This window comes from Salvelinus fontinalis, unplaced genomic scaffold, assembly GCF_029448725.1.
Source record: "Salvelinus fontinalis isolate EN_2023a unplaced genomic scaffold, ASM2944872v1 scaffold_0457, whole genome shotgun sequence".
Classification (NCBI taxonomy): Eukaryota; Metazoa; Chordata; class Actinopteri; order Salmoniformes; family Salmonidae; genus Salvelinus; species Salvelinus fontinalis.
This window is the reverse complement of record NW_026600666.1, coordinates 125,897-153,576: the sequence shown is the minus strand read 5'-3', so window position 1 is coordinate 153,576 and position 27,680 is coordinate 125,897. Positions and strand designations below refer to the sequence as shown.

The window sequence follows — 27,680 nt, the reverse complement described above, 5'->3', positions numbered from 1 at the left end:
AGAGAAAGGAAGAGAGAATTAGAGGGAGCATACTTAAATTCATTTACATTTACATTTAAGTCATTTAGCAGACGCTCTTATCCAGAGCGACTTAAAAATTGGTGCATTCACCTTATGATATCCAGTGGAACAACCACTTTACAATAGTGCATCTAACTCTTTTAAGGGGGGGGGGGGGTTAGAAGGATTACTTTATCCTATCCTAGGTATTCCTTAAAGAGGTGGGGTTTCAGGTGTCTCCGGAAGGTGGTGATTGACTCCGCTGACCTGGCGTTGTGAGGGAGTTTGTTCCACCATTGGGGTGCCAGAGCAGCGAACAGTTTTGACTGGGCTGAGCGGCAACTGTACTTCCTCAGAGGTAGGGAGGCGAGCAGGCCAGAGGTGGATGAACGCAGTGCCCTTGTTTGGGTGTAGGGCCTGATCAGAGCCTGAAGGTACGGAGGTGCCGTTCCCCTCACAGCTCCGTAGGCAAGCACCATGGTCTTGTAGCGGATGCGAGCTTCAACTGGAAGCCAGTGGAGAGAGCGGAGGAGCGGGGTGACGTGAGAGAACTTGGGAAAGTTGAACACCAGACGGGCTGCGGCGTTCTGGATGAGTTGTAGGGGTTTAATGGCACAGGCAGGGAGCCCAGCCAACAGCGAGTTGCAGTAATCCAGACGGGAGATGACAAGTGCCTGGATTAGGACCTGCGCCGCTTCCTGCGTGAGGCAGGGTCGTACTCTGCGAATGTTGTAGAGCATGAACCTACAGGAACGGGTCACCGCCTTGATGTTAGTTGAGAACGACAGGGTGTTGTCCAGGATCACGCCAAGGTTCTTAGCACTCTGGGAGGAGGACACAATGGAGTTGTCAACCGTGATGGCGAGATCATGGAACGGGCAGTCCTTCCCCGGGAGGAAGAGCAGCTCCGTCTTGCCGAGGTTCAGCTTGAGGTGGTGATCCGTCATCCACACTGATATGTCTGCCAGACATGCAGAGATGCGATTCACCACCTGGTTATCAGAGGGGGGAAAGAAGAAGATTAATTGTGTGTCGTCTGCATAGCAATGATAGGAGAGACCATGTGAGGATATGACAGAGCCAAGTGACTTGGTGTATAGCGAGAATAGGAGAGGGCCTAGAACAGAGCCCTGGGGGACACCAGTGGTGAGAGCACGTGGTGCGGAGACAGATTCTCGCCACGCCACCTGGTAGGAGCGACCTGTCAGGTAGGACACAATCCAAGCGTGGGCCGCGCCGGAGATGCCCAGCTCGGAGAGGGTGGAGAGGAGGATCTGATGGTTCACAGTATCAAAGGCAGCCGATAGGTCTAGAAGGATGAGAGCAGAGGAGAGAGAGTTAGCTTTAGCAGTGCGGAGCGCCTCCGTGACACAGAGAAGAGCAGTCTCAGTTGAATGACTAGTCTTGAAACCTGACTGATTTGGATCAAGAAGGTCATTCTGAGAGAGATAGCAGGAGAGCTGGCCAAGGACGGCACGTTCAAGAGTTTTGGAGAGAAAAGAAAGAAGGGATACTGGTCTGTAGTTGTTGACATCGGAGGGATCGAATGTAGGTTTTTTCAGAAGGGGTGCAACTCTCGCTCTCTTGAAGACGGAAGGGACGTAGCCAGCGGTCAAGGATGAGTTGATGAGCGAGATGAGGTAAGGGAGAAGGTCTCCGGAAATGGTCTGGAGAAGAGAGGAGGGGATAGGGTCAAGCGGGCAGGTTGTTGGGCGGCCGGCCGTCACAAGACGCGAGATTTCATCTGGAGAGAGAGGGGAGAAAGAGGTCAAAGCACAGGGTAGGGCAGCGTGAGCAGAACCAGCGGTGTCGTTTGACTTAGCAAACGAGGATCGGATGTCGTTGACCTTCTTTTCAAAATGGTTGACGAAGTCATCAGCAGAGAGGGAGGAGGGGGGAGGAGGGGGAGGAGGATTCAGGAGGGAGGAGAAGGTGGCAAAGAGCTTCCTAGGGTTAGAGGCAGATGCTTGGAATTTAGAGTGGTAGAAATTGGCTTTAGCAGCAGAGACAGAAGAGGAGAATGTAGAGAGGAGGGAGTGAAAGGATGCCAGGTCCGCAGGGAGGCGAGTTTTCCTCCATTTCCGCTCGGCTGCCCGGAGCCCTGTTCTGTGAGCTCGCAATGAGTCGTCGAGCCACGGAGCAGGAGGGGAGGACCGAGCCGGCCTGGAGGATAGGGGACATAGAGAGTCAAAGGATGCAGAAAGGGAGGAGAGAAGGGTTGAGGAGGCAGAATCAGGAGATAGGTTGGAGAAGGTTTGAGCAGAGGGAAGAGATGATAGGATGGAAGAGGAGAGAGTAGCGGGGGAGAGAGAGCGAAGGTTGGGACGGCGCGATACCATCCGAGTAGGGGCAGTGTGGGAAGTGTTGGATGAGAGCGAGAGGGAAAAGGATACAAGGTAGTGGTCGGTCACTTGGAGGGGAGTTGCAATGAGATTAGTGGAAGAACAGCATCTAGTAAAGATGAGGTCAAGCGTATTGCCTGCCTTGTGAGTAGGGGGGGAAGGTGAGAGGGTGAGGTCAAAAGAGGAGAGGAGTGGAAAGAAGGAGGCAGAGAGGAATGAGTCAAAGGTAGACGTGGGGAGGTTAAAGTCACCCAGAACTGTGAGAGGTGAGCCATCCTCAGGAAAGGAACTTATCAGGGCGTCAAGCTCATTGATGAACTCTCCAAGGGAACCTGGAGGGCGATAAATGATAAGGATGTTAAGCTTGAAAGGGCTGGTAACTGTGACAGCATGGAATTCAAAGGAGGCGATAGACAGATGGGTCAGGGGAGAAAGAGAGAATGTCCACTTGGGAGAGATGAGGATCCCAGTGCCACCACCCCGCTGACCAGAAGCTCTCGGGGTGTGCGAGAACACGTGGGCAGACGAGGAGAGAGCAGTAGGAGTAGCAGTGTTATCAGTGGTTATCCATGTTTCCGTCAGTGCCAAGAAGTCGAGGGACTGGAGGGAAGCATAGGCTGAGATGAACTCTGCCTTGTTGGCCGCAGATCGGCAGTTCCAGAGGCTGCCTGAGACCTGGAACTCCACGTGGGTCGTGCGCGCTGGGACCACCAGGTTAGAGTAGCAGCGGCCACGCGGTGTGAAGCGTTTGTATGGTCTGTGCAGAGAGGAGAGAACAGGGATAGACAGACACATAGTTGACAGGCTACAGAAGAGGCTACGCTAATGCAAAGGAGATTGGAATGACAAGTGGACTACACGTCTCGAATGTTCAGAAAGTTAAGCTTACGTTGCAAAAAATCTTATTGACTAAAATGATATAGTACTGCTGGCTGGTGAAATAGGCTAGCTAGCAGTGGCTGCGTTGTTGACTTTGTTTGAAAGTGTAGCTGGCTAGGTAACCTCTAACTGGCTAGGTAACCTCGACAATTACTCTAGACTACACAATTATCTTGGATACAAAGATGGCTATGTAGCCAGCTAAGATCAAACAAATCAAACTGTTGTACTGTAATGAAATGAAATGTTATACTACCTGTGGAGCAAAGCGGAATGCAACTACTCGCTCCAACCCGGAAGTGCGTATCGTAGAGGGAGAGGCAATAGAAGTGTTGTTTCTTGTATTATTGTCTTTTGTGTCTTTAGAGGACTGCTTCACCTTAATGTCCCTTTTCCCCCCTTTCCCTTTTCTTCTGTCCTTATTTTGTCCCACTTTGTCCCTTCTTTGTCCCTACTTCTCTTCTGCCAACTAGACACTCCTTGTTAGCTAGCTAGCTTCTTCCAGGAATGTCCCTAGCAACTGCCTAGCAACAGGTAAACAACTTAGCTAGCTAAGAAAACGGTATAATTTTATGAAAAAATTGTTACTTTTTCAAAAGCCTTTCTTCTTTGTTTGCTGCTTGTTTGGTCTCCTATTCAGTTTGCAGTTTTCTTTAGATTTTTTTCGATGTACTTTACTCTAAAAAAACATTTAAATTTCAATATTTGTAGGAGTTCATTTTTTCAGCTGCTGCTGCTTAATTTGGAACTCCGGAACTCCGGAAAATTCACACAGGACACCTGATAAGACAGGAGAAATACTCCAGATATAACAGACTGACCCTAGCCCTCCGACACAAACTACTGCAGCATAATTACTGGAGGCTGAGACAGGAGGGGTCGGGAGACACAGTCCGACTATACCCCCGGACAGGGCCAACCAGGCAGTATATAACCCCACCCAATTTGCCAAAGCACAGCCTCCAAACCACTAGAGGGATATGTTCAACCACCAACTTACTACCCTGAGACAATGCCGAGTATAGCCCACGCATATCTCCACCACGGGCCGAACCCGAGGGGGGCGCCAACCCAGACAGGAAGATTACTTCAGAGACTAAATCCACTCAAGTGATTCACCCCTCCTATGGACGGCATGGAAGAGCACCAGTTAGCAAGTGACTCAACCCCCATAATAGGGTTAGAGGCAGAGATTCCCAGTGGAGAGAGGGGAACCAGCCAAGCAGAGACAGCAAGGGTGGTTCATCGCTCCAGTGCCTTACTGTCAGCTTCACACCCCTCGGCCAGACTACACCCAATCATTGGACCTAGTGAAAAGATGAGTCGTCAATAAAGACTTAAAGGTCAAGACCGAGTCTGCGCCTGTCACATGGATAGGCACACCATTCCATAAAAATTGAGCTATATAGGAGAATGCCCTGCCTCCAGCTGTTTGCTTAGTAAATCTAGGGACAATAAGGAGGCCTGCGTCTTGTGACCGTATTGTACGTGTAGGTATGTACGGAAGGACCAAATCGGAAAGAGAGAGGAATAAGCCCATGTAATGCTTTGTAGGTTAGCAGTAAAACGGTACAGTTTTATTTGAGATGACACTACAACCATCATGATTAATTGTCAGATCCAACAGAAGAATTCTTTGTTTCTAGGGACCTACAACTAGCATCTATGTTTTACAATGTGTATCGTCCGCCAAGCAGTGAAAGTTAACATTATGTTTCCGAATGACATCACCAAGAGGTAATATATTATATATATATATATATATATATATATAAAGTGAAAACAATAGAGGTCCTAAAACGGAAACTTGAGGAACACTGAAATATACAGTTGATTTGTCAGAGGACAAACCATCCACAGAGACGAACCGATATCTTTCCGACAGATAAGATATAAACCAGGACAGAACTTGTCCGTGTAGATCAATTTGGGTTTCCAATCTCTCCAAAAGAATGTGGTGATCTATGGTATCAAAGCAGCACTAAGGTGTAGGTGTAACCGATGTGAAATGGCTAGCTAGTTAGCGGTGGTGCGCGCTAATAGCGTTTCAATCGGTGACGTCACTCGCTTTGAGACCTTGAAGTAGTGGTTCCCCTTGCTCTGCAAGGGCCGCGGCTTTTGTGGAGCGATGGGTAACGATGCTTCGTGGGTGACTGTTGTTGATGTGTGCAGAGGGTTCCTGTTTCGCGCCCGGGGCGAGGGGACGGACTAAAGTTAAACTGTTACATAGGAACATGAGGACAGAGGAAGAACCATGGTCTGACACCATTAAAAGGTCATTTACCACCTCCACGAATGCAGTCTCAGTGAGTTGGACCACAGAGTTAAGAAAAGCAACCAACAAGTGCTCAGCATATGTGGGAACTCCTTCAAGACTGTTGGAAAAGCATTCCAGGTGAAGCTGGTTGAGAGAATGCCAAGAGCGTGCAAAGCTGTCATCAATGCAACTTTGAAGTATCTCAAATATAACATATATTTTGAAATATAACATATATTTTGATTTGTTAAACACTTTTGTTTACTACTTGATTCCATATGTGATATTTCATAGTTTTGATGTCTTCACTGTTATTCTACAATGTAGAAAATAGTAAAAATGAAGAAAAACCCTTGAATGAGTAGGTGTGTCCAAACTTTTGACTCGTGCTGTATTTATCAACTTTCCTAATATTAAGAACATTGCTTATATTTCCAACAGGAGTATAGCCTACCTGGCTGGCATGAAAATGAAACAAGGGAAAATAATCCTCCATTCGCTATTTAAGTGCATAGATTAAATGTATTTTTCCCCTGCCCGATTCAAGTCAGGTGCAAGGTAATTGTCCTTTCTAAACCAAAACAAATGTCACAAATATTTTTTAGTACATGTAAAGACAAGATTAAATCAAGAATAGTCTGATGGGTGACAATATTAGTCCATCACTTGGGAATGATGCCCAGTGTAAGGCAAGAAGCAATGCATAACTTGTTTTTGCAACTTTTTCAAATCATAGTGCCACACCTCATGTAGCCTAGCCAATAGGCCTATATGTTTTGATAAGGTTTGTGTAGCCTGGCGAAAGTCAACCCAGCACAGGACAAAACATTATTTGGGGTTGTTTGTACTGTCGAAGCTTATATATAAAATAGGATCATGTAGAAGGGAAATCACCACAAGAGGAAGTCACCATGATGTCATATTCAGTCTAAATCACAATCAAGTGAAATACATCTGTTGGTAAAGTGCATAAAAACAATCTGAGAAGTGGCTCTGCTTTAAACACACTGTCCACGTGATACCCTAACCCCACATGGAACAGTAGATCCTCACCCATACAGCAGCTTTAAATAATGTAATGATTAACTCCACAACGTGGCTCTGGGAGCACTGGTATTCAGCTAGCAAGAAGCTAACATCCCCATGTCAATCCAAAGTAACGTTGGACCCATGATGGATTTCAGTAGCCCTCCAGTGTAATTGCTTACTCTTACACGCTGCGCATGTACAATCCCATAACTGCTTGCACACCTTATTTATGAATCTCTTAAAGGGACAGTACCATCTAGTGGATATAAATGAATACAAATATGCCATTTAACCACCTGGCTACATTTGTATTACAACTAAAGTGGCCAAATAACTTCTTTACAATGAGTGTAGAGCCTAACTGGCATGCACATGCAGCGCATGAGTTTCACGTTTGGGGAAGATCATTTTCACTCCAAAAATATAGTTTTATAACAAAAGCATTAAATGCATAATCATACTATGGGGTTGGCTGAGTCCTATTGGATGGACTGAGTCCTAGTGCGTTAGCTGAGTACTACTGCGTAGGCTGACTAGTACTGCGTGGGCTGTGTCCTAGCACGTGAGCTGAGTACTACTGCTTGGGCTTTGTCCTAAAGCAGGCCGGCAGCCTGGGAAAACAGGACACTATCATTCATCACACCTTGTCACTCTTTTGCAGTAAAATCTCATTTCAAGGAGTTCTCTGCAGCTACCACCACAACATCTATTTTCTGTGATTTATGTTCCATTTCTGCGGTACAGTTGATAACCATGGCTATGAATGCTAAGAAACCAACCTTACTGAAACACGTGTTATTCCTATCACTCTCTATTGGCCTCGGCATACTCACAGGGAGCCTCTAAGGATCCCTCGAAACTGGACCCATCTTCCTCTAGTACTCTCTTCACTGCCTATGAAGATACCTTCATCAAATCAAATCAAATTGTATTTGTCACATACAAATGGTTAGCAGATGTTAATGTGAGTGTAGCGAAATGCTTGTGCTTCTAGTTCCGACAATGCAGTAATAACCAACAAGTAATCTAACCTAACAATTCCACAACTACTACCTTATACACACAAGTTTAAAGGGATAAAGAATATGTACATAAAGATATATGAATGAGTGACTGTACAGAACGGCATAGGCAAGATGCAGTAGATGGTATAGAGTACAGTATATACATATGAGATGGGTAATGTAGGGTATGTAAACATAAAGTGGCATAGTTTAAAATGGCTAGTGATACATTTTTACATAATTTGTATTACATAAAGATGGCAAGATGCAGTAGATGATATGGAGTACAGTATAAACATATACATATGAGATGAGTAATGTAGGGTATGTAAACATTATATTAAGTGGCATTGTTTAAAGTGGCTAGTGGTACATTTTTACATAATTTCCATCAATTCCCATTATTAAAGTGGCTGGAGTTGAGTCAGTATGTTGGCAGCGGCCACTAAATGTTAGCGGTGGCTGTTTAACAGTCTGATGGCCTTGAGATAGAAGCTGTTTTTCAGTCTCTCGGTCCCTGCTTTGATGCACCTGTACTGACCTCGCCTTTTGGATGATAGCGGGGTGAACAGGCAGTGGCGTGGGTGGTTGTTGTCCTTGATGATCTTTATGGCCTTCCTGTGACATCGGGTGGTGTAGGTGTCCTGGAGGGCAGGTAGTTTGCCCCCGGTGATGCGTTGTGCAAACCTCACTACCCTCGGGAGAGCCTGACGGTTGTGGGCGGAGCACTTGCCGTACCAGGCGGTGATACAGCCCGACAGGATGCTCCCGATTGTGCATCTGTAGAAGTTTGTGAGTGCTTTTGGTGACAAGCCAAATTTCTTCAGCCTCCTGAGGTTGAAGAGGCGCTGCTGCGCCTTCTTCACAATGCTGTCTGTGTGGGTGGACCAATTCAGTTTGTCCGTGATGTGTACACCGAGGAACTTAAAACTTTCCACCTTCTCCACTACTGTCCCGTCGATGTGTATAGGGGGGTGCTCCCTCTACTGTTTCCTGAAGTCCACAAACATCTCCTTTGTTTTGTTGACGTTGAGTGTGAGGTTATTTTCCTGACACCACACTCCGAGGGCCCTCACCTCCTCCCTGTAGGCCGTCTCGTCATTGTTGGTAATCAAGCCTACCACTGTAGTGTCGTCCGCAAACTTGATGATTGAGTTGGAGGCGTGCATGGCCACGCAGTCGTGGGTGAACAGGGAGTACAGGAGAGTGCTCAGAACGCACCCTTGTGGGGCCCCAGTGTTGAGGATCAGCGGGGTGGAGATGTTGTTACCTACCCTCACCACCTGGGGGCGGCCCGTCAGGAAATCCAGGACCAAGTTGCACAGGGCGGGGTCGAGACCCAGGGTCTCGAGCTTGATGACGAGTTTGGAGGGTACTATGGTGTTAAATGCTGAGCTGTAGTCGATGAACAGCATTCTCACATAGGTATTCCTCTTGTCCAGATGGGTTAGGGCAGTGTGCAGTGTGGTTGCGATTGCGTCGTCTGTGGACCTATTGGGTCGGTAAGCAAATTGGAGTGGGTGTAGGGTGTCCGGTAGGGTGGAGGTGATATGGTCCTTGACTAGTCTCTCAAAGCACTTCATGATGACGAGTTTGGAGGGTACTATGGTGTTAAATGCTGAGCTGTAGTCGATGAACAGCATTCTCACATAGGTATTCCTCTTGTCCAGATGGGTTAGGGCAGTGTGCAGTGTGGTTGCGATTGCGTCGTCTGTGGACCTATTGGGTCGGTAAGCAAATTGGAGTGGGTCTAGGGTGTCCGGTAGGGTGGAGGTGATATGGTCCTTGACTAGTCTCTCAAAGCACTTCATGATGACGGAAGTGAGTGCTACGGGGTGGTAGTCGTTTAGCTCAGTTACCTTAGCTTTCTTGGGAACAGGAACAATAGTTGCCCTATTGAAGTATGTGGGAACAGAAGACTGGGATAAGGATTGATTGAATATGTCCGTAAAAACACCAGCCTGCTGGTCTGCGCATGCTCTGAGGACGCGGCTGGGAATGCCGTCTTGGCCTGCAGCCTTGCGAGGGTTAACACGTTTAAATGTTTTACTCACCTCGGCTGCAGTGAAGGAGAGCCCGCAGGTTTTTGGTAGCGGGCCGTGTCAGTGGCACTGTATTGTCCTCAAAGCAAGCAAAACAATTATTTAGCCTGTCTGGGAGCAAGACATCCTGGTCCGCGACGGGCCTGGTTTTCTTTTTGTAATCCGTGATTGACTCTAGACCAGGGGTGTCAAACTCATTCCACGGAGGGCCTTGTGTCTGCAGGTTTTTGGTCTTTCCTTTCAATAAAGCCCTAGACAACCAGGTGTGGGGAGTTCCTAACTAATTAGTGATGTTAATTCATCAATCAAGTACAAGGGTGGAGCGAAAACCCGCAGACACTCGGCCCTCCGTGGAATGAGTTTGACACCTGTGCTCTAGACCCTGCCACATACCTCTTGTGTCTGAGCTGTTGAATTGCGACTCTACTTTGTCTCTATACTGGGACTTAGCTTGTTTGATTGCCTTGCGGAGAGAATAGCTACACTGTTTGTATTCAGTCATGTTTCCGGTCACCTTGCCCTGGTTAAAAGCAGTGGTTCGCGCTTTCAGTTTCACGCGAATACTGCATATCAATCCACTGTTTCTGGTTTGGGAATGTTTTAATCGTTGCTGTGGGTACGACATCGTCAATGCACTTTCTAATGAACTCGCTCACCGAATCAGCGTATTCGTCAATATTGTTGTTGGACGCAATGCGGAACATATCCCAATCCACGTGATCGAAGCAGTCTTGAAGCGTGGAATCAGATTGGTCAGACCAGCGTTGAACAGACCTGAGCGAGGGAGCTTGTTGTTTTAGTTTCTGTTTGTAGGCTGGAAGCAACAAAATGGAGTCGTGGTCCGCTTTTCCGAAAGGAGGGCGGGGGAGGGCCTTATATGCGTCGCAGAAGTTAGTATAACAATGATCCAAGGTTTTACCAGCCCTGGTAGCACAATCCATATGCTGATAGAATTTAGTTTTGTTTTGTTTTCAGATTAGCCTTGTTAAAATCCTCAGCTACGATAAATGCAGCCTCAGGGTGAGTGGTTTCCAGTTTACAAAGAGTCAGATAAAGTTCGTTCAGGGCCATCGATGTGTCTGCTTGGCGGGGAAAATATACGGCTGTGATTATAATCGAAGAGAATTCCCTTGGTAGATAATGCGGTCGATATTTGATTGTGAGGAATTCTAGATCAGGTGAACAGAATGACTTGAGTTCCTGTATGTTGTTATGATCACACCACGTCTCGTTAATCATAAGGCATACACCCCCGCCCCTCTTCTTACCAGAAAGATGTATGTTTCTGTCGGCGCGGTGCGTGAAGAAACCAGCTGGCTGCACCGACTCCGTTAGCGTCTCTTGAGTGAGACATGTTTCCGTGAAGCAGAGAACGTTACAATCTCTGATGTCTCTCTGGAATGTTACCCTTGCTCGGATTTCCTCAACCTTATTGTCAAGAGACTGGACATTGGCGAGTAGTATGCTAGGGAGTGGAGCGCGATGTGCCCGTCTCCGAAGCCTGACCAGGAGACCGCTACGTTTCCCCCTTTTACGGCGTCGCATAGGGTCGCCGGCTGGGATCAGATCCATTGTATTGGGTGGAAGGCAAAACACTGGATCCGCTTCGGGAAAGTCATATTCCTGGTTGTAACGATGGTGAGTTGACGTTGGTCTTATATTCAGTAGTTCCTCCCGACTGTATGTAATGAAACCTAAGATTACCTGGGGTACCAATGTAAGGAATAACACATAAAAAAACAAAATACTGCATATTTTCCTAAGAACGCGAAGCGAGGCGGCCATCTCGGTCGGCGCCGGAAGTCCAGGTCCATAGAAAATGTTCATAGAAAATGACTCAAGTAAAAGTGAAAGTCACCCAGTAAAATATTACTTGAGTAGTCTAAATGTATTCGGTTTTAAATATACTGAAGTATCAAAATTAAATATAATTGATAAAATATACTTAAGTAGCAAAAGTAGAAATCATTTCAAATTCATTATATTAAGCAAACCAGATGGTACCATTTTCGTGTTTTTTTATTTGATTACTGATAGTCAGTGTCACACTCCAACACTCAGACATAATTTACAAACTAAGCATTTGTGTTTAGTGAGTGTGCCAGATCAAAGGCAGTAGGGATGACCAGAGATGTTCTCTTGATAAGTGTGTGAATCAGACAATTGTTCTGTCCTGCTAATCATTCAAAATCTAACGAGTACTTTTGGGTGTCAGGGAAAATGTATGGAGTAAAAAGTACATTATTTTCTTTAGGAATGTAGTGAAGTGAAAGATGTCGAATATATTAAAGTAAAGATACCCCCAAAAATGACTTGAGTAGTACTTTCACATAGTTTTACTTTAGTTCTTTACACCACTGGATAATGGCCGACATCGGAACTCTCATTGGGTTAATGAGGCAAATAGTCACACCTGTGACAGGTCCTTTAAAAGGAGAGGTGGAAGAAGTAGACCATAACTCACAGACAACAGAGAGACAACCAGTGAATCCTGTGGAAGAGTGCAGAAGGTGAGATTGTGACATTATTTAACAGACTAGCTGCCCCTTTAAATGGCACCTTAATCTTATGTGTCCCCGGTTAAATGTAGTGCACTATATAGGTCCCCATTTTGTGGAGTGACACCACCCCCCCTAAGAGCATAGACTAACAGTTACCTTTGCTGTAAATGGGTAGTCTCTGACTAGATCTAGGATGATTCCCTATGTAGTGCACTGTGGGCCTTTGTCAAAAGTGGTTCACTACAAACGGAATGAGGAGCCATTTGGAAAGGATCCATATTCCTGTGTGCCAGGCTTATCTATCGTATGTGGTTGAAGAGATGATACCGGAGTTTTGGCAATAGCTTAATAGTGCCGTGTTGCCCGTACTCGGTTCTTGGGGTCCTCTGGACTGGGTGTAGGAAATGCTGCCTCAGCCGTTGTTTAAGTTTGGTACTTAACACAGGGTTTCCATAACCTCTCCTCAGTACCTCTAGTACCAACAACCATTCCAGATTTAAAATGCTCTCTTTCTCTCTCAGGAGACTATCACAATGGCGATATTGACCATCATTCTGCTTGTCAGCACAGCTTTTGCTCTGGGAGGTGAGATTTACATACCTCACACTTACTCACCAACATTTTAATAAGACATTAGTGGGTGTTGCTCTGTCCTATTCACACACGTAGGTATTAATGTTTCTTTTCATAACCGGTTGTCCCTTGGACACCCTCTGAGAGGGCAGCCATTATCAACTGTGACACTGGAGAATTTAAGGTTTTGTTTTGCTCAAGGGCACAGACAGATATTTCAACTTGTCATCTCAGAGATAAAAACTAGCAACCTTTCAGTTACTGGCCCAACTCTCTAACTGCTAGTCTACCTGCCACTCCTCTAGTTCCAGAGATGTATATTGGTGTCTAGATGCTGGCCTGAGGTATTCTGATATGAACTGTTTCATACATTCAACTGGATGTATGATTGGATTGTCTAGCAACTATCAGGAAATAACACTGATACAATTTACCCCCACTTTCAGTCTTCGTTTCATCAGCTGTTATACAAAAGACAGAAATGGAATTTTGCCTGCATAGGGCTTTTAAAAAAGTAGCACAATTTCAGTATTTAGCTAGTTAGTACGTAGGTTACTTCTGAAGTGGAACCCTAATCCGTATAAACTACTTCTGACTAGGGGGAGTAGGGTCCCAAATGGGACGCAAACCAAGATTCTGGGATGTATGTCCAGCAATGTATATTATGTCCATACATTTTGTCCACATTACAATGTTTGTTACCTGTGTCCAGATGCTACGATACGACCCAAGACCCCATGTGAGCGTGCTAGAGATGCTGCGACAAATGGCCCAATTGGAGCCTACATCCCAACGTGTGACACCGCAGGACAATACACCCCTAAGCAATGTTGGGGCTCTGCAGGTGAACACGGACGCACGTACACACTAAATTCTCCAATTCAGTTGAATGTGACACTTCAATGTGTTAGTGTAATATGTCTACTGTTTATGGAACATGTCTATTTCTGGTAGGTTACTGTTGGTGTGTGACCAGTACCGGACAGAAGATCCAGGGTACTGAGACTCCACCAGGCACTGCTCCAATCAACTGCTAGCAACTGTTCCACCAAGGTGTATATACATACTCATTCACTAAATGTTACTACTTTGCAGCTGGTTCTGGATGTTAATGTTATGTCTGTAATTGTAGGTGAAAGGCGTTGGAATGAAGATGTTGGAAAGAAGACATTGAAATGATTGACGGTTGTCTTTACTGTACTACAGGAACTGATTCACATCCCATATAAACAGATTAAATGGTTGAATTACTTACTTTATTGTTGGTGTGATAAATTGTTCAGGATATCTGAACCAATCCATTTCTGGGAAATAGAGGAAGTAGGACTGTTATGGTGACTGTATTACCACTACATTGGCGGTTACAGGACAATAAGGCAATGAAATACCACGTGACCATGGAGTAATTGGGCTTCTCCAAGCTCTGATGCTGGTGATGGTCATTAGTAGTCTACCACACTTGTTAACTGCCTGGTACTCAGCACTCTATTGTCCCTCTAATCACTCTGACATCATTGCAAATGTAGTTTGAAAATCTAAATCACTTCATGAGTTCATATTGGCCAACATTTCTATAAGCTATGCAATTGGGTGAGAACAGCCTGATGGCTTCTATTAAATAAAGGAGGATCCCATCAGCTTCTACAGGCTAAAAATACTATATCAACATTACCAGGCAAGTTTTAACACACCTACTTGTTCCAGGGTTTTCAGTTATAATATGTTCTACATTGTGGAATAGTCAATTATGGAATCATATCTAAAACAAATCAAACTATATTGAGATTCTTCAAAGTAGCCACCCTCTGCCTTTACAGCTTTGTACACTCCTAGCATTCTCTCAACCAGATTCGTGAGGTGGTCACCTGGAATGCATTTCAATTAACTCAACATTTATTTGACACATGCTAATTTTAGTGTGTACCAATGCTAGTTCTGACAGTGTAGTATTATCTATCAATTCCCCAACTACCTAATACACATATCTAAAGGTGTGAATATGTACATATAAGTATATGGACAAGGTTTAAAATACATGTGATAAAAGTAATGTAAATAGAGGTGACATTGTTTAGTGGCCAGTGTTTGCGTCTCAATGTAGGCAGTAGCCTTTGAGTTAGTGATTGCTGTTGAGCAGTCTGATGGCCTTGCAATAGAAGCTGTTATTCAGTCTCTCGGTCCAAGCTTTGATGCACCTATACTGACCTTGCCTTCTGGATGGTAGCTGTGTGAACAGGCAGTGGCTCGGGTGGTTGATGTCCTTGATCTTTTTGGCCTTCCTGTGACATCGGTGCTGTAGGTGTCATGGAGGATAGGTAGTTTGCCCCCGGTGATGCGTTGTGCAGACTGCATCACCCTGTGAATAGCCTTGCGCTTGAGGGCGGTGCAGTTGCCGTTCCAGGCTGTGATACAGCCCGACAGGATGCTCTCGACGTTGGTGTACGTTTATCATATTTTTACAGGGACAGTGCACATTAATCAACGTTTCAGTAAAAGTGACGGTTTTAGCGAGCTGGCTAATTTTCAACCGCAGTCCCTGGGCAGGTTATTAAAAACAATTACAATATAGAAAATCATTGAGCAGTGAGCACACGCAGATCAACATAGGGCAAGACATAGCATACAGACAGAGCAACATAGGATAAGCAAGATGTAGCATTCAGACAGCAGCAACAGAACAAAAAAGCAGCAAGACAAAATTCATAAAAGCAAAAAATTGTTTCCACACCTCACAAGCTACAGACAGGCAGTGTATTCCAGACATGGGAAGCTCTAACTGAGAAAGCGGATTTACTAAAGGTGCTCTTCCATAATTAAAGGAACTATACAGTCACATCTCATGGCAGACCTTGTGGATCTGCTGCCATATGTTTGGGTTTTCTGTTTAACAAAAATACTGAGTGGAGGGGGAGCCAGGCCATTTAGGATCTTGAATACAAGACATGCTTTGGTGTATTGCACAAGATTTTCCCAACTCAGGAGCTCATGCTTTCTGAGGATGTAACGGTAATGATGGCTATTGGGCTTCCTATCAAGCACTTTGAGAGCCTGTTTGTAGACAGACTGCATAGGTTTTAATGTTGTACTGCAAGCTTGGGCCCAACTAGTCAAGCAGTTAACCTCTAACACCTCCCAAACCCGGATCCGGGAGCACCCCCCACCACCCCCCCACTGACTAGCATAGCTAGCATAGCGTCACAAGTAAATAGTAGCATCTAAATATCATTAAATCACAAGTCCAAGACACCAAATGAAAGATACAGATCTTGTGAATAAAGCCAACATTTCTGATTTTTAAAATGTTTTACAGGGAAGACACAATATGTAAATCTATTAGCTAACCACGTTAGCAAAAGACACCATTTTTCTTTGTCCACCATTTTCTCTCCACCAGTAGCTATCACCAATTCGACCAAATAAAGATATTGATAGCCACTAACCAAGAAAAAACCTCATCAGATGACAGTCTGATAACATATTTATTGTATACCATAGGTTTTGTTAGAAAAATGTGCATATTTCAGGTGCATATTTCATAGTTTGCCATTGCAGCCACCATCACAAGTCTCCCCAAAGCGACTAGAATAACTACAGAGAGCAACGTGTATTACCTAATTACTCATCATAAAACATTTCTTAAAAATACACAGCGCACAGCAATGGAAAGACACAGATCTTGTGAATTCAGACAATATTTCAGATTTTCTAAGTGTTTTACAGCGAAAACACAATAAATCGTTATATTAGCATACCACATGTATAAACATTACCCCAGCATTGATTCAAGGCAAAGAGAGCGATTACGTTATCACCACCAAAATATATTAATTTTTTCACTAACCTTCTCAGAATTCTTCCGATGACACTCCTGTAACATCATATTACAACATAGATATAGAGTTTGTTCGAAAATGTGCATATTTAGCCACAAAAATCGTGGTTATACAATGAGAATAGTAGCCAAACTGGTCTGAAAAAGTCGGGCGCCATCTTTGAGAGTGATCTTGTCTAATCGATAAATAATCATAAACTTGACTAAAAAATACAGGGTTGACAGGAATCGAAAGACAAATTAGTTCTTAATGCAATCGCTGAATTACATTTCTAAAATTATCCTTACTGTGCAATACCGGGTCCGCCAAAGCGAAGCTACACAAAACAAAATGGCGATATATGCGTTTAACATTTTTCAACAGAACAGCGATTTATCTTCATAAATAGTTCTTACTATGAGCTGTTCTTCCATCAGAATCTTGGGCAATGTATCCTTTCTCCGGTCTAATCGTCTTTTGGTCGAAAGATGTCCTCTTGTCATGATGAAATGGCCACTAACGTTCGGTATGTACAGGAAAAGTGCCCGGTTCTTGGAAGGGCGTCACAAAGAAATGGCTCAAAATCGCACTAAACGGATATAAATTGCTATAAAACGGTTTAAATTAACTACCATATGATGTTTTTAACACCTATAACGAGTAAAAACATGACCGGCGATATATTACTGGCTAAACCAAGGCTTGGAAAGAGGCCAGTCGAGCGCAGGGAACAAAAGGAAGCTCCTTCCGGTCTTTGTTGTTTTATACAGGCCCTGATTGCGCAATCGACTCCATTCAAATTGTCACCACTTACTGACATCTAGAGGAAGGCGTAGGCAGTGTTTGTATCCTCATAGGATTAACAGGGACTTAAAAACTGACCTGGGACCAGAGGCCAAGATTTCTGAAATCTCACTCCCTGGCAGGAAAAGTGCTGTAGAATGAGTTCTGTTCCACTCAGAGACATAATTCCAACGGTTATAGAAACTAGAGAGTGTTTTCTATCCAAAAATAACAATAATATGCATATTGTACGAGAAAGAATTGAGTTCTAGGCAGTTTAATCTGGAGTCGAATTAATGCTAAGTCGAAACAGCACCCCCTATATTCGCAAGAAGTTAACCTCTACCGCTTCTCTCTCCCGGATCCGTGATCCACCCCATCAAAAAAGCTGACTAGCATAGCTAGTCTGACTATGAAACGGAGCGGTAGATATATTAAAATAGGTGAGGATATAAACTAGGCTTTGTGAGAAGGAAGGGTGGTTCTGTTCAGACAAAATGACTGCACTTATTCAATACTGAAAGAAGTATCAAAAAAGGAGGAGAGGGAAACCAAAATCTATAAATCTGAGATAAAAGCCAAATCTATAGACAAGAGGTTCCAGGAGTGAGGGAAACCTAATATAGCGGAGTAAGATACGAGATATTAACTTTAAAAGTCCTATGACACAAAATAATAGGTTATTAATTAACTGGGACTTTACGCCCCCGGGGAAATAGCTTATATTTGTACGGGTAAGATTTAATGTCCAACAAATGCAACGCTATAGATAAAGTTTCCAAACGGGAGAACAAGCAAAATAATTGAAGTAAAAACTAACGGTAAAAACAGCACATACATAGATCATAGAAATACATATACAGATAGTGATAAAGACCATAGCTACTAGGAGCGGCAAGGATTTATTAAACATGGGTAGTAAATCATCCAAGGAGGTCCCGGAATGGACGGGAGATTATCGTTATATGGAACAGAAAGACAAAAGGAACATTGAATTCTGTTTAAAATGGAGGAAAAAGTATGAATTTGACGGACGTTTAAATAAAGAAAAACTGGAATCAATGATTAAACAAATAAATAGGGTTTGTGGAGACAAGGCAGATAAACAACGGGCAGAGGGGCTTGATACAGCAAGGGTATGGTTAGCCGAGGCGAGGAAGAGAGCTGAGGGAGAAAAGAAAAAAGAAGTAGGTTGTCGGGAACAGAAAACGAGGATTCCCACGGCTCCTCAGGAGGCTCTCCATAAGCCTAAATTGCATCCCTCTCTGGCCGATCGGGCGTGGAGAGATAATCCTGATGATGAAATAGTGGTGGTGAGGAGACGGCAGCAGGTGCTGCCCGCACAACCACCAACACCATATGTGGAGCCTGCTGGAGCCGAGGGAGGGATAATAGTGGTAGAGAAAGGGAGAAAGTCGACAAAAGTGGATAGAGACGGTCAGAAGAAAGGGGGAGATAGATGCTTTAACTGTAAAAAAAACAGGTCATTTTACTAGAGAGATTGCCTTCTGAAAAGCGTTCGGTATACACGGCTAATATCTCCGGCTCTGATTTTATTTGATACATGTGATAATATCATCGTAAAGTATGTTTTTTCAATCGAGTTTTATCAGATTATTCAACGTTTATCGGGAGTTTGAGTTTTCCGTTCTCTGCGTTAGGTGAAGATGGACATCTTCGCGCCGCTTGGCTAGCTAAGGTTGCTAATTCGACAGGAGAAAAGGACATTGTAAAACCAAACAACGATTTATTCTGGACAAAGGACTCCTTGTACAAGATTCTGATGGAAGCTCAGCAAAAAGTAAAAACAATTTATGAAGTTATTTCGTATTTTTGTGTGAAATGTTGAGTCCTATTCTCCGCCCTTATAGCGGGCGCTGTCTCGCAATAACGTACTAAACGTATGTCGTACTAAAGTTATTTTTAAAAATCTAACACAGCGGTTGCATTAAGAACCAGTGTATATTTCATTTGCTGTACACCATGTATTTTTCATAATGTTTTATGATGAGTATTTAGGTATTTCACGTTGCTCTCTGTAACTATTCTGGCTGCTTTGGTGATGTTTTTGATGGAAGCTGCAATGTAAAACTATGATTTATACCTCAAATATGCACATTTTCAAACAAAACATAGATTTATTTTATAACATGTTATAAGACTGTCATCCGATGAAGTTGTTTCTTGGTTAGTGACTAATTATATCTCTATTTGGTCGGTTTTGTGATAGCTACCTATGCGGTAGAAAAATTGTGAAAATATGCGGTTGAGTCTTTTGCTATTGTGGTTAGCTAATAGAAATACATAGTGTTTTCGCTGTAAAACATTTTAAAAATCGGAAATGATGGCTGGATTCACAAGATGTTTATCTTTCATTTGCTGTATTGGACTTGTGATTTCATGAAATTATATATGATATCCCTGTGGCGTTAGGCTAGGCTATGCTAGTCAGCTTTTTTGATGGGGTGGATCACGGATCCGGGAGAGAGAAGCAGTAGAGGTTAACTAACTGCTTGACTAGTTGGGCCCAAGCTTGCAGTACAACATTAAAACCTATGCAGTCTGTCTACAAACAGGCTCTCAAAGTGCTTGATAGGAAGCCCAATAGCCATCATCACCGTTACATCCTCAGAAAGCATGAGCTCCTGAGTTGGGAAAATCTTGTGCAATACACCAAAGCATGTCTTGTATTCAAGATCCTAAATGGCCTGGCTCCCCCTCCACTCAGTATTTTTGTTAAACAGAAAACACAAAATTTTAGAAAAAGCTGTTGCGCAGCAACTCACTGCCTTTCTGAAGACAAACAAGTTATACGAAATGCTTCAGTCTGGTTTTAGACCCCATCATAGCACTGAGACTGCACTTGTGAAGGTGGTAAATGACCTTTTAATGGCGTCAGACCGAGGCTCTGCATCTGTCCTCGTGCTACTAGACCTTAGTGCTGCCTTTGACACCATCGATCACCACATTCTTTTGGAGAGACTGGAAACCCAAATTGGTCTACACGGACAAGTTCTGGCCTGGTTTAGATCTTACCTGTCGGAAAGATATCAGTTTGTCTCTGTGAATGGTCTGTCCTCTGACAAATCAACTGTACATTTCGGTGTTCCTCAAGGTTCCGTTTTAGGACCACTATTGTTTTCACTATATATTTTACCTCTTGGGGATGTTATTCGAAAACATAATGTTAACTTTCACTGCTATGCGGATGACACACAGCTGTACATTTCAATGAAACATGGTGAAGCCCCAAAATTGCCCTCGCTAGAAGCCTGTGTTTCAGACATAAGGAAGTGGATGGCTGAAAACTTTCTACTTTTAAACTCGGACAAAACAGAGATGCTTGTTCTAGGTCCCAAGAAACAAAGAGATCTTCTGTTAAATCTGACAATTCATCTTGATGGTTGTAAAGTCGTCTCAAATAAAACTGTGAAGGACCTCGGCGTTACTCTTGACCCTAAACTCTCTTTTGACGAACATATCAAGACTGTTTCAAGGACAGCTTTTTTCCATCTACGTAACATTGCAAAAATCAGACATTTTCTGTCCAAAAATGATGCAGAAAAATTAATCCATGCATTTGTTACTTCTAGGTTAGACTACTGCAATGCTCTACTTTCCGGCTACCCGGATAAAGCACTAAATAAACTTCAGTTAGTGCTAAATACGGCTGCTAGAATCCTGACTAGAACCAAGAAATTTGATCATATTACTCCAGTGCTAGCTTCCCTATACTGGCTTCCCGTTAAGGCAAGGGCTGATTTCAAGGTTTTACTGTTAACCTATAAAGCGTTACATGGGCTTGCTCCTACCTATCTTTCCGAGTTGGTCCTGCCGTACATACCTACACGTACGCTACGGTCACAAGACGCAGGCCTCCTAATTGTCCCTAAAATTTCTAAGCAAACAGCTGGAGGCAGGGCTTTCTCCTATAGATCTCCATTTTTATGGAACAGTCTGCCTACCCATGTGAGAGACGCAGACTCGGTCTCAACCTTTAAGTCTTTACTGAAGACTTATCTCTTCAGTAGGTCATATGATTGAGTGTAGTCTGGCCCAGGAGTGTGAAGGTGAACGGAAAGGCTCTGGAGCAACGAACCGCCCTTGCTGTCTCTCCAGGGCCGGTTCCCCTCTCTCCACTGGGATTCTCTGCCTCTAACCCTGTTACTGGGGCTGAGTCACTGGCTTGCTGGTGCTCTTTCATGCCGTCCCTAGGAGGGGTGCGTCACTTGAGTGGGTTTAGTTACTGACGTGAACTTCCTGTCTGGGTTGGCGCCCCCCCTTGGTTGTGCTGTGGTGGAGACCTTTGTGGGCTATACTCGGCCTTGTCTCAGGATTGTAAGTTGGTGGTTGAGGATATCCCTCTAGTGGTGTGGGGGCTGTGCTTTGGCAGAGTGGGTGGGGTTATATCCTTCCTGTTTGGCCCTGTCCGGGGGTTTCTTCGGATGGGGCCACAGTGTCTCCTGACCGCTCCTGTCTCAGCCTCCAGTATTTATGCTGCAGTAGTTTATGTGTCGGGGGGCTAGGGTCAGTTGGTTATACCTGGAGTACTTCTCCTGTCTTATCCAGTGTCCTGTGTGAATTTAAGTATGCTCTCTCTAATTCTCTCGTTCTCTCTTTCTCTCTGAGAACCTGAGCCCTAGGACCATACGTCAGGACTACCGGGCATGCTGACACCTTGCTGTCCCCAGTCCGCCCGGCCTTGCTGCTATTCCAGTTTCAACTGTTTCTGCCTGCGGTTACGAAACCCCTACCTGTCCCAGACCTGCTGTTTTCAACTCTTAATGATCGGCTATGAAAAGCCAACTGAGATTTATTCCTGATTATTATTTGACCATGCTTGTCATTTATGAACATTTTGAAAATCTTGGCTCTCTCTAATTTTCTCCTTCTCTCTTTCTCTCGGAGGACCTGAGCTCTAGGACCATACGTCGGGACTGCCGCCCGTGGTGACTCCTTGCTGTCCCCAGTCCGCCTGGCCTTGCTGCTATTCCAGTTTCAGCTGTTCTGCCTGCGGTTATGAAACCGCCACCTGTCCCAGACCTGTTGTTTTTCAACTCTTAATGATCAGCTATGAAAAGCCAACTGAAAATTATTCATGATTATTATTTGACCATGCTTGTCACTTATGAACATTTTTGAACATCTTGGCATAGTTCTGTTATAATCTCCACCCAGCCAAGCCAGAAGAGGACTGGCCACCCCTCATAGCCTGGTTCCTCTCTAGGTTTTGGCCTTTCTAGGGAGTTTTTCCTAGCCACCGTGCTTCTACACCTGCATTCTAGCTGTTTGGGGTTTTAGGCTGGGTTTCTGTACAGCACTTTGAGATATTATCTGATGTACGAAGGGCTATATAAAATAAAATTGATTGATTGATTGATATGGCAGCAGATCCACAAGGTCTGCCATGAGATGTGACTGTATAGTTCCTTTAATTATGGAAAAGCACCTTTAGTAAATCCGCTTTCTCTGTGAGAGCTTCCCATGTCTGGAATACACTGCCACCAGACATCACACTTTCACAAAATGCATGAAGACATGGCTAAAGGTCAATCAGATTTGTGAACATGATCCCTAGCTGTGTATTGTCGCGTTCCATGTTGTCTGTAGCTTGTGAGGTGTGGAAACAATTTTTTGCTTTTATGAATTGTCTTGCTGCTTTTTTGTTCTGTTGCTGCTGTCTGAATGCTACATCTTGCTTATTCTATGTTGCTCTGTCTGTATGCTATGTCTTGCCCTATGTTGCTCTGCGTGTGCTCACTGCTCAATGATTTTCTATATTGTAATTGTTTTTAATAACCTGCCCAGGGACTGCGGTTGAAAATTAGCCAGCTGACTAAAACCGTCACTTTTACTGAAACGTTGATTAATGTGCACTGTCCCTGTAAAAATATGGTAAACGTACACCAACGTCACGCACCATCGAGAGCATCCTGTCGGGCTGTATCACAGCCTGGTACGGCAACTGCACCGCAAGGCTATCCACAGGGTGATGCGGTCTGCACAACGCATCAACGGGGGCAAACTACCTATCCTCCATGACACCTACAGCACCCGATGTCACAGGAAGGCCAAAAAGATCAAGGACATCAACCACCCGAGCCACTGCCTGTTCACACAGCTACCATCCAGAAGGCAAGGTCAGTATAGGTGCATCAAAGCTTGGACCGAGAGACTGAAAAACAGCTTCTATTGCAAGGCCATCAGACTGCTCAACATCAATCACTAACTCAGAGGCTGCTGCCTACATTGACACCCAAACACTGGCCACTAAATAATGCCGCTGTTTACATTACTTTTATCACATGTATTTTACACCTTGTCCATATACTTATATGTACATATTCACACCTTTAGATATGTGTATTAGGTAGTTGGGGAATTGATAGATAATACTACACTGTCAGAACTAGCATTGCTACACACTAAAATTAGCATGTGTCAAATAAATGTTGAGTTAATTGAAATGCATTCCAGGTGACCACCTCACGAATCTGGTTGAGAGAATGCTAGGAGTGTACAAAGCTGTAAAGGCAAAGGGTGGCTACTTTGAAGAATCTCAATATAGTTTGATTTGTTTAAGATATGATTCCATAATTGACTATTCCACAATGTAGAAAATATTATAACTGAAAACCCTGGAACAAGTAGGTGTGTTAAAACTTGCCTGGTACTGTTGATATAGTAGTTTTAGCCTGTAGAAGCTGATGGGATCCTCCTCTTTTTAATAGAAGCCATCAGGCTGTTCTCACCCAATTGCATAGCTTATAGAAATGTTGGCCAACATGAACTCATGAAGTGATTTAGATTTTCCAATTACATTTGCAATGATGTCAGAGTGATTAGAGGGACAATAGAGTGCTGAGTACCAGGCAGTTAACAAGTGTGGTAGACTACTAATGCCCATCACCAGCATCAGAGCTTGGAGAAGCCCAATTACTCCATGGTCACGTGGTATTTCATTGCCTTATTGTCCTGTAACCGCCAATGTAGTGGTAATACAGTCACCATAACAGTCCTACTTCCTCCATTTCCCAGAAATGGATTGGTTCAGATATCCTGAACAATTTATCACACCAACAATAAAGTAAGTAATTCAACCATTTAATCTGTTTATATGGGATGTGAATCAGTTCCTGTAGTACAGTAAAGACAACTGTCAATAATTTCAACGTCTTCATTCCAACGCCTTTCACCTACAATTACAGACATAACATTAACATCCAGAATCAGCTGCAAAGTAGTAACATTTAGTGAATGAGTATGTATATACACCTTGGTGGAACAGTTGCTAGCAGTTGATTGGAGCAGTGCCTGGTGGAGTCTCAGTACCCTGGATCTTCTGTCCGGTACTGGTCACACACCAACAGTAACCTACCAGAAATAGACATGTTCCATTAACAGTAGACATATTACACTAACACATTGAAGTGTCACATTCAACTGAATTTAGTGTGTATGTGCGTCCGTGTTCACCTGCAGAGCCCCAACATTGCTTAGGGGTGTATTGTCCGGCGGCGTCACACGTTGGGATGTAGGCTCCAATTGGGCCATGTGTCGCGGCATCTCTAGCACGCGCACATGGGGTCTTGGGTCGTATCGTAGCATCTGGACACAGGTAACAAACATTGTAATGTGGACAAAATGTATGGACATAATACACATTGCTGGACATACATTCCGGAATCTTGGTTTGCGTCCCATTTGGGACCCTACTCCCCCTGGTCAGAAGTAGTTTATACGGATTAGGGTTCCACTTCAGAAGTAACCTACGTACTAACTAGCTAAATACTGAAATTCTGCTACTTTTTTAAAAGCCCTATGCAGGCAAAATTCCATTTCTGTCTTTTGTATAACAGCTGATGAAACAAAGACTGAAAGTGGGGGTAAATTGTATCAGTGTTATTTCCTGATAGTTGCTAGACAATCCAATCATACATCCAGTTGAATGATCAAACAGTTCATATCAGAATACCTCAGGCCAGCATCTAGACACCAATATACATCTCTGGAACTAGAGGAGTGGCAGGTAGACTAGCAGTTAAATAGTTGGGCCAGTAACTGAAAGGTTGCTAGTTTTTATCCCTGAGATGACAAGTTGAAATATCTGTCCGTGCCCTTGAGCAAAACAAAACCTTAAATTCTCCAGTGTCACAGTTGATAATGGCTGCCCTCTCAGAGGGTGTCCAAGGGACAACGGGTTATGAAAAGAAACATTAATACCTACGTGTGTGAATAGGACAGAGCAACACCCACTAGTGTTTCATTAAAATGTTGGTGAGTAAGTGTGAGGTATGTAACTCACCTCCCAGAGCAAAAGCTGTGCTGACAAGCAGAATGATGGTCAATATCGCCATTGTGATAGTCTCCTGAGAGAGAAAGAGAGCATTTTAAATCTGGAATGGCTGTTGGTACTAGAGGAGAGGTTATGGAAACCCTGTGTTAAGTACAAACGGTTCAACGGCTGAGGCAGCATTTCCTACACCCAGTCCAGAGGACCCTAAGAACCGAGTACGGGCAACACGGCACTACTAAGCTATTGCCAAAACTCCGGTATCATCGCTTCAACCACATACGATAGATAAGCCTGGCACACAGGAATATGGATCCTTTCCAAATGGCTCCTCATTCCGTTTGTAGTGAACCACCTTTGACAAAGGCCCACAGTGCACTACATAGGGAATCATCCTAGATCTAGTCAGAGACTACCCATTCACTGCAAAGTTAACTGTTAATCTATGCTCTTAATTTCAGGGGGGGGGGGGGGGGGGGTGTCATCCACAAAATGGGGACCTATATAGTGCATTACATTTGACCGGGGACACATAAGATTAAGGTGCCATTTAAAGGGGCAGCTAGTCTGTTAAATAATGTCACAATCTCACCTTCTGCACTCTTCCACGGGATTCACTGGTTGTCTCTCTGTTGTCTGTGAGTTATGGTCTACTTCTTCCACCTCTCCTTTTAAAGGACCTGTCACAGGTGTGACTATTTGCCTCATTAACCCAATGAGAGTTCCGATGTCGGCCATTATCCAGTGGTGTAAAGAACTAAAGTTAAACTATGTGAAAGTACTACTCAAGTCATTTTTGGGGGTATCTTTACTTTACTATTAATATATTTGGCATCTTTCACTTCACTACATTCCTAAAGAAAATAATGTACTTTTTACTCCATACATTTTCCCTGACACCAAAAAGTACTCGTTAGATTTTGAATGATTAGCAGGACAGAAAAATTGTCTGATTCACACACTTATCAAGAGAACATCCCTGGTCATCTATCTACTGCCTTTGATCTGGCACACTCACTAAACACAAATGCTTCATTTGTAAATTATGTCTGAGTGTTGGAGTGTGACACTGGCTATCCGTAATCAAATAAAAAAACACGAAAATGGTACCATCTGATCTGGTTTGCTTAATATAATGAATTTGAAATGATTTCTACTTTTGCTACTTAAGTATATTTTATCAATTACATTTAATTTTGATACTTCAGTATATTTAAAACTGAATACATTTAGACTACTCAAGTAATATTTTACTGGGTGACTTTCACGTTTACTTGAGTCATTTTCTATGAAGGTATCTTCATAGGCAGTGAAGAGAGTAGTAGAGGAAGATGGGTCCAGTTTCGAGGGATCCTGAGAGGCTCCCTGTGAGTATGCCGAGGCCAATAGAGAGTGATAGGAATAACACGTGTTTCAGTAAGGTTGGTTTCTCAGCATTCATAGTCATGGTTATCAACTGTACCGCAGAAATGGAACATGAATCACAGAAAATAGATGTTGTGGTGGTAGCTGCAGAGAACTCCTTGGGTTATGAGATTTTACTGCAAAAGAGTGACAAGGTGTGATGAATGATAGTGTCCTGTTTTCCCAGGCTGCCGGCCTGCTTTAGGACAAAGCCCAAGCAGTAGTACTCAGCTCACGTGCTAGGACACAGCCCACGCAGTACTAGTCAGCCTACGCAGTAGTTCTCAGCTAACACACTAGGACTCAGTCCACCCAATAGGACTCAGACAACCCCATAGTATGATTATGCATTTAATGCTTTTGTTATAAAATTATTTTTTTGTGGTGAAAATGATCTTCCCCAAACGTGAAACTCATGCGCTGCATGTGCATGCCAGTTAACCTCTTTACAATGAGTGTACAGCCTATTTGGCCACTTTAGTTGTAATACAAATGTAGCCAGGTGGTTAAATGGCATAGTTGTATTCATTTATATCCACTAGATGGCACTGTCCAGATTCATAAATAAGGTGTGCAAGCAGTTATGGGATTGTACATGCGCAGCGTGTAAGAGTAAGCAATTACACTGGAGGGCTACTGAAATCCATCATGGGTCCAACGTTACTTTGGATTGACATGGGGATGTTAGCGTCTTGCTAGCTGAATACCAGTGCTCCCAGAGACACGTTGTGGAGTTAATCATTACATTATTTAAAGCTGCT

The 27,680-nt window shown here is 43.8% G+C and overlaps 2 protein-coding genes across 2 annotated transcripts; one reads left to right on the top strand and one right to left on the bottom strand.

The window, feature by feature from the left end:
- Positions 1 to 10,876: 10,876 nt before the first annotated feature.
- LOC129846099 (equistatin-like) lies at positions 10,877 to 13,881 on the top strand. Its single transcript, XM_055914090.1, has 5 exons — positions 10,877 to 11,191; positions 12,576 to 12,639; positions 13,340 to 13,471; positions 13,582 to 13,680; positions 13,760 to 13,881. The coding sequence occupies exons 1-4, from the start codon at positions 11,036 to 11,038 to the stop codon at positions 13,662 to 13,664; spliced, it is 435 nt and encodes a 144-aa protein (XP_055770065.1). The 5' UTR covers positions 10,877 to 11,035; the 3' UTR covers positions 13,665 to 13,680; positions 13,760 to 13,881.
- Positions 13,882 to 24,305: 10,424 nt separating this feature from the next.
- On the bottom strand, positions 24,306 to 26,172 carry LOC129846101 (equistatin-like). The gene is made up of 5 exons (XM_055914091.1): positions 26,108 to 26,172; positions 25,528 to 25,591; positions 24,699 to 24,830; positions 24,498 to 24,596; positions 24,306 to 24,418 (listed from the first exon to the last, which is right to left on the bottom strand). The coding sequence occupies exons 2-4, from the start codon at positions 25,577 to 25,579 to the stop codon at positions 24,514 to 24,516; spliced, it is 267 nt and encodes an 88-aa protein (XP_055770066.1). The 5' UTR covers positions 25,580 to 25,591; positions 26,108 to 26,172; the 3' UTR covers positions 24,306 to 24,418; positions 24,498 to 24,513.
- Positions 26,173 to 27,680: the final 1,508 nt, after the last annotated feature.

Coding starts and splice junctions, on each gene's coding strand:
- LOC129846101 (XM_055914091.1), bottom strand. CDS start 25,579: ATGGCGATATTGACCATCATTCTGCTTGTCAGCACAGCTTTTGCTCTG. Junction 24,831..25,527: donor CACAGCTTTTGCTCTGGGAG/GTGAGTTACATA, acceptor ACCTGTGTCCAG/ATGCTACGATACGACCCAAG. Junction 24,597..24,698: donor GCAATGTTGGGGCTCTGCAG/GTGAACACGGAC, acceptor TATTTCTGGTAG/GTTACTGTTGGTGTGTGACC.
- LOC129846099 (XM_055914090.1), top strand. CDS start 11,036: ATGTGCCCGTCTCCGAAGCCTGACCAGGAGACCGCTACGTTTCCCCCT. Junction 11,192..12,575: donor TATTCCTGGTTGTAACGATG/GTGAGTTGACGT, acceptor TTTCTCTCTCAG/GAGACTATCACAATGGCGAT. Junction 13,472..13,581: donor GCAATGTTGGGGCTCTGCAG/GTGAACACGGAC, acceptor TATTTCTGGTAG/GTTACTGTTGGTGTGTGACC.